The sequence below is a fragment of the Chrysochloris asiatica genome, unplaced genomic scaffold (genome assembly GCF_000296735.1).
Source record: "Chrysochloris asiatica unplaced genomic scaffold, ChrAsi1.0 scaffold00204, whole genome shotgun sequence".
Taxonomy (NCBI): Eukaryota; Metazoa; Chordata; class Mammalia; order Afrosoricida; family Chrysochloridae; genus Chrysochloris; species Chrysochloris asiatica.
This window is the reverse complement of record NW_006408722.1, coordinates 2,597,433-2,604,344: the sequence shown is the minus strand read 5'-3', so window position 1 is coordinate 2,604,344 and position 6,912 is coordinate 2,597,433. Positions and strand designations below refer to the sequence as shown.

General features: G+C 37.5%; 1 protein-coding gene across 3 annotated transcripts in view; it reads right to left on the bottom strand.

The window, feature by feature from the left end:
* Positions 1 to 280: 280 nt before the first annotated feature.
* Positions 281 to 6,912, bottom strand: part of PHKB (phosphorylase kinase, beta) — a 309,713-nt gene continuing 303,081 nt past the window's right edge. For 2 of the 3 annotated variants that reach the window (XM_006872568.1, XM_006872567.1), the window contains 3 exons: positions 4,646 to 4,753; positions 1,172 to 1,312; positions 281 to 430 (listed from right to left, as the gene is read on the bottom strand). In XM_006872568.1, the coding sequence (XP_006872630.1) occupies positions 293 to 430; positions 1,172 to 1,312; positions 4,646 to 4,753 (387 nt within the window). In that variant the 3' untranslated portion in view covers positions 281 to 292. The remainder of the gene's footprint in view (positions 431 to 1,171; positions 1,313 to 4,645; positions 4,754 to 6,912) is intronic. The other variant, XM_006872569.1, reaches the window with a different exon arrangement.

Genomic DNA, 6,912 nt, shown 5'->3' with positions numbered 1-6,912 from the left:
GCAATAAAGCGGGAATTTAGTCCAAAGAGGAAAGCTTCGTTTGTGTGAGCTGATTATGAAAAACGTGGAGGTGAATTTTTCATCCATAAACTATTGTTTACTGAAGATTATTATTATGGTTGGCATAATCATGAGAACCTTTTGTATCTTTATTTTAAAAACTCTTACCATTAGATTAACTATAGCATGCAAAAGGTCTAATAACTCTGCTAAAGATGTGACAACCACCTCAGCAGCACGGTCAGTCCAAACATTAATGGCTGCCTTGATGAAGCTCCACACGCCTTCCTCACTAGCTAACCAAACATGGGTCATCATTGCTGGGCTTTACTTCTCCTTCCAGCAGCAAATTCATCACAACCTTTGTCAAGTAGCTGCATGATCCTCTTTTTCCAAGAGGAGGAGTGTTGTAAAAGGAAGTCATGTCATCCTACAAAGGAAAAAAATAAGCAAGTTGTTTATAGACTTGATAGGCAAAATCACTGTCGACATAGGAGAAAAATTAATTTACAGAAAGATTTCTTTTGAGAAAAGGATGAGCTTCTCTTTCACTTTCCTGAGGCATCATCTCAGCACATAAAACAAAGGCAGACATTTTTAGTATTCTCCTCTTTACTGATGATTTTTTATTTACTTAGGGAACCTTTTTATAGATGAGCATAAAAAGGAGCCTGGAAGGGACCACATTAGGCAGTATACAGCACCAATCTAGGCTGTAATTGCATTTCTGTCCTGCCCAGAATGTAATTTGAGTCTTCTGAAATCTACGACAACTCCCTGGTAAAGTACATTTTAACTGTTAACTAAATAAAGGGAGGACTCACTGGACTGCAAGCCACAACATAGGCAGTTCAGATCCATTAGCCATTCCTTGAAAACCCTAAACAGGGTCGCTATGACTAGGAAATGGCTCAACAACACTTAACAACAACAATATGAAAGGGAATTGACCTCCTTCTGTATTTCTTTTAGTCAGAATTTTATACCTGAATTGACTTGTAGTTAACTAAAAATATTAATTCTTCAACTAAGTCAGACAGACCTCCCCCACCATCCCTTGTGTATTCTGTTTTGCATTCTGTAAATCTGTTTAAGTTAAATGATGAGATTAGGAATTTTAAAAAATCATGTGAATGAAAAAAACGTGTAAAAACCTGTATTCTCTACTTACTTGTTTTTCATCTTGTTTTAGCCGACTCTCATCCTTTTGAAATTCATGAAATGCTTCTTTAACCAGTTTGTCTAGATCTACTTTGTCTTGAAATTCTAGCTCAGGATTTCTTTCCAGTACAATGGATACAACCATTAGTAACTAGAAGAGAAAAACGTTGAAAACCAATTAGATGAAACATAAAAGCAGCACAATCTTGATGTTTTCAGATTTTAATCAGATCATTGGGTAATCCTAGTATTCCCAGCATGTTCTGTGCAACAGGATCACCTCTTGAATCTTTTACTTTCACAATCAGCAGTATAAACTCTATTATGGAAGCTAAGCTTTAAAAAAAAAACAAAACACACAACTGTATGATTATATGGGCATCTGTAGCTATACAGAAATGATTTTCTAGTATCTTAAATAAAACTAACACTTTAGAAAAATGACTTTCCTAACTTTGAATATAAGGAGCTCTGGTAGCATAGTGGTTATGAGTCGGGCAGCAAATCTCATGGTCAGTAGTTTGAAACTATCAGTGGTTCCACAGGAGAAAGATGAGGCTTTCTGCTCCCATAAAGATTTACAGCTTTGGAAACCCTACACAGTGTTGCTATGAGTTGAAACTGACTCCACAGCACATAACCACCACCACCAACTTTGAATATAGTTTACAGTGCCCTATATAACTAAGGAGTTCTGGTACCATAGTGGTTACAAATCAGGCTGTGAACCACAAGGTCAGCAGTTCCGTGGGAGAAAGATGAGGCTTTCTGCTCCCGTAAAGATTTACAGCCTCAGAAACCCTGTTCAGGGTTGCTATGAGTCAGAACTGACTCCACGGCACACAGCCACCACCACATATAACCAAAGGAGTCCTGGTGTGGGATAAAGCACTCAATTAAGGTCAGTTTGAAGCCCAAGGTTGGTGGTTCAAACTCATCAGCTGCTCCTTGGAAACCCTATACAGGGTTGCTATGAGTTGGAACCAACTCAACGGCATGTTACAACAAAAAATACAACCAAAGTGTATCTAAACTTTCTCTGAGTCTTTGGGCCTCAATCCTTTTTGGTAAGAGGCCAATGAGCAAACATATCTAGTGTAGTAGGGGCCTATAATAGAAGAAGGGGTAGGCACCAAAACCAGAGAAGGCAGGTGAGTTCAACAGAGATGATGGAACTGAGTTCACAGTCAAATGATCTGGAGTCCGATTACCCCAACATGAGTGGAATTATGTAATGCAAAAATAATTTCTCAGGTAATAGTTTTGTTTTTTAAAAAATAAATTTATCTCTTTATGACATGAATACTAGTCTGGTCTGTATAAACTATCTAAATTTAATACATGATCCGACTGTTTGGCTATCCCATACATTTAAGTTCTAATATTCATTTTAGATGATAAACTCAATACAGTGCTTAGTAAAGACTTTCTGATATTATGGCTCCTATTTTGTACATGTAGGAGGTATGGTGGTACTGTAGGATAAACACTGGACTGCTAACTTCAAGGTGGCAGTTCACACCCACTAGTCACTCTGCAGGGGAAAGATAAGGCTTTCTGCTCCCATAAAGATTTATAGCTTTAGAAAACCTGTACAGGGTCATTATGCGTGGAAAATGACTCAGTGACATTGAAATAGAGACAGAAAGAGATACTTTGCACATGGATAAAGAAACAGACCACAGAATCTCCAACTTAGGAACATTACTATTTGCACTTCATAGAAGTGCTTCAAAACTAAAACCTAAAAGAACCATTATCAATAGAATCCAGGGGTCACAATGTGACAGACTTTGGATCAGGGCTTGTCTCTTCAGTCATTAATAGCCCCATCTTTCTTGACCCTAATCTTTGCTTTGTCTCCCACATGCTATGAAACTGATTGGCTGATACTGTTTCCAAATTCTGGCACATTAAGAATAAGGCAGAAACTTACTAACCTCTTAGAAATGCTGGATTTCAATTCAACACTCACTGAGAACTTCTGTATCAATAAAACATTACCTACTTTCCAGAAACACAAAGTTTAAAAGGAATGTTCTCAAAAAGAAAGAGAAAGTGAGGATCATTGTTATATGCTGTTGAGTTGGTTCAGATTCCTAAGGACCCTATGTACAACAGAATAAAACAAGGCCTGGTTCTACAATAATATCCTCACACTCCTTCCTATTTTTAAACTCCCTGTTGTAGCCACTGTGTTAATCCATATTGCTGTGGGTCTTCCTTTTTTTGCTGACTCTCTACTTTACCAGGCATGATGTCTCATCACCTTCACTTCTAAAAACCATGCCTACCTCTTCCAGCACAGATTTGTTTGCTCTTCTGGCAGTCCAAAGTAAGGACAGGATATACTTAATCCATCCATTTTAGGGATTCTTTATGTATTTGGTAGAGTCCCTGGGTGGTGTAAATGGTTAACTCGCTTGCTATTAAGCAAAAGGTTGGTGGTTCAAGCCCACCAAGGCACATTGAAAGAAAGACGTAGTGATGTACTTCCCAAAAGTCAAACACAGAAAATGCTATGGAGCACATTTCTACTTAGACACACATGGGGTCACCAGGAATCCGAACTGATTATTGTTGTTGTTGTTTTCGATGTATTTGCTATGTTGCTATCTGCTATGGAGTCGATTCTGACTCATAGCGACCCTGTACAGGATTTCCGAGGCTGTAAATCTTTATGGGAGCAGACAGCCTCATTTTTCTCCCGCGGAACATCTGGTAGTTTTGAACTGCTGACCTTAAGGTTCGCAGCCCGATTTGTAGCCACTACACTATCAGAGCTCCTTATATTGTTTTAAATATAACAAGACAGTTTATGTATATAGGTCTGTATATTTTATCATTTAGCATTATACAGAGCAATAATGCAGTACCCATTTACATGTACTCTCTGTTCACAGGCAGATGTTCAGAAAGGTGTCCATCAAAATATTCATGGTGGGGATGGAAAATTTTTTGCTTTCTTTTCTATAATTTTGTGAACTGCTAAAACTTTCTAAAATAGAGATGTATTAGTTCTGTAAATAGAAAAAAACTTATAAACAAAACATAAATGATGATTAGTAATTTGTGAAATGTTTCTTTTATTAGTTTGTCTAGATCTACTTTATCTTGAAATTCTAGGTCAGGATTTCTTTCCAGTACAATGGATACAACCATTCTAGAAGAAACAAATGTGTAAAGCCAATTAGATGAAACATAAAAGCAATAAATCTGGGTATGTCACTTTCTCTATTTTCACTGGTTTTTGTTGAAGCTTGCTGTTGATGAGTGAGTGTAGTCTTTTTAGCTTGAAAAATTTAAGATGTTTTAATTGTTTGTATGTCTGGGCAAGGAGAGCCATTTGCCACAAGGACTCAAATAGAGATCAGGGGTAGGTGAAAAATTAAATTCTTGGTCTTTTAGGCAGTTTCCTTTATACTAGCTTTCAAGGACCATGCAAAAATCACTTTTTCAACAATCTACAATTCATAATACAAACCTCTACAATGATTTGTCTGTACTTTGGCTGGTCAATGTTTCCCAATATGTCTTCAACAAGGAGAGAGAAATTCATCTCATACATGGTCATATCTGACAAGGTTGGTTGCTGAAAAAAAAAAAAAAAAAAAGCCTCCACATTAACATGCTGCACTGCTGTACTCTGGTTCTCTTTTCATAAAAGAATTTCCGTTTCTAATCAATAATCCTTTCCAGCTCCTACAGAACCTTAGAGAGCATTTTTAGCTACACAAACAGATTTTATGTATGACATCTTATTGAAGCCAACCATCCGATTATTGTGATAAATTAAACCTCCTGTTTTCAGTAGTTATTTCATTATAATAATTTTTTTATAGGGAAAAAAGGACTATATTAGAAGACCACTTTAATATACAAAAGGAACAGGCAAGAATTAAGATAACAAATAGAGCATATATTATTTTCAGAATTAACATAAGAAATTATGTTTGCTGTCATTTTTCAGCATGTAAGTCATTTGATATTAATTTATATTATTGCTGTGGCAGGCCCTTTCTGAACTGGCACCATAAAAATACACAGAACAAGAGAAAAAAGAACATTATATGTAGAAATGGCAAGGAAACACAGAAAAAAGAAAACTAAAAATTTTTCTACTCTTTATCTTTCATTTAAAATAAGAGTACTGTACAGTCTCCCATTCATTTTCAAAAGCCAAATCCAAAGTCAGGCGCAGTGGAGAAACTTCAAAAGATGGGATGGAGTCCCTACATGTTAGGGTTGTCTGGTGGAAAGTAGGAAGTTACCAGGATTATTACCAGAAATGATGACTTTTACTTTATTGACTTAGAATGAACTTAATCATAGCTGCAGAATAACTACTCAAAATGAGACCCACTAGTAATATATCCACTCCACCGAATGATAGATAGTACAGCTGTTTGTTGTTTGATGCTGTTGCTGTTAACTGTCGCTGAATTGATTCTGACTCATAGAGACCCTGTCTAAGTTATTTGTTGTTGTTGTTGTTGTTAGGTGCCATCGAGTCGGTACCGATTCATAGAGACCTTATGCACAACAGAACGAAACACTGCCTGATCCTGGGCCAATCCATTCACTACTAAAACTTAGATGTAGTACCCAGTTTAGAAAAATAAAGACCACTTGCCAAACAGATTATAATAGTTTAGCTGCTTAGCAATGGGATTAATGGGGCTACAGAAGGAAAGGAGGAGAGGCCCTTTCCTGGTTTCATATCCATTTCCTCTAATCCCATTTGAAAAGTCAATTTAGCTACCACAGCTAAGGTATAAATCTAGAGAAAAGATAGTAAATTAATTTTATTTCTTGTTCTCAGAAAGAATTTATTGTTGGACTGCAAGGTTGGTTTGAACTGCAAAGTTGATGGTTTAAGCTCACCAGCCACTCCTCAGAAACCTCACAAACTGCTATAAGTTGGAACTAACTAGATGACACTTGAGCAACAACAACAAAGAAGTTAAAGAAAGGGATCAGAGGGCAAATTGTCAGAGGTAATACCCTGATTCTGCTACTTACTAGATGTGTTTTCCTTGGAAAATCACTTCCCAACCCTTCGGTTTCCCTCATGTACTTAAAAGTGTTGGTCCATAAAAAATAGTTAATACCTAATTACTGAAGTTACATGAAGCACCGTTATTCCCATGGGCAAATTCTTGACTTCCATGTTGAAATGGATGTGATTCCAGGCCACTGCATCTCATGTACGGTCCCCAACTTGTCCATCAGTGGAGGTGTGCACGTTGCTATGATGGTTTCAGCAGAGCTGCCACACTAAAATGGACTAGAAGGAAGTGCCTGGCAATCTATTCTACAAATCAGCTCATACAAGCCCTATGGGTCTCAACAGTCTGATCAGGGCGATGCCACAAGACTGGGTTTGATGTTTGGTTTCTTGGTAAATGGAGTCACCATGAGTCAGGGGCTGACTTTCCAGTAGGTAACAACAACTGTTGTTACCGTTAGCAGACAGCGTGTACTAAATGTAACTGGCCCAGTAAATCAGACAGTTAGATGTAACTCTGGATAAGTATTAGTGGGGACTGCCCAGATGTACAAGGAAGAGACAGAAGCAGCGGATGCTACCAATAGGCCTGTTTTCTGCCCAAGGAGTCAGCGCTGCTACAAACTACCCTCATAGAGCATCTAGAAAATGGCTGGATGCCTAACTTGGCAAACATATAAACCCACTGCGAGTCCACAAATAGTATAAGGAAAAATTTCCAGAAGATTTTTGAATTTTCTTTT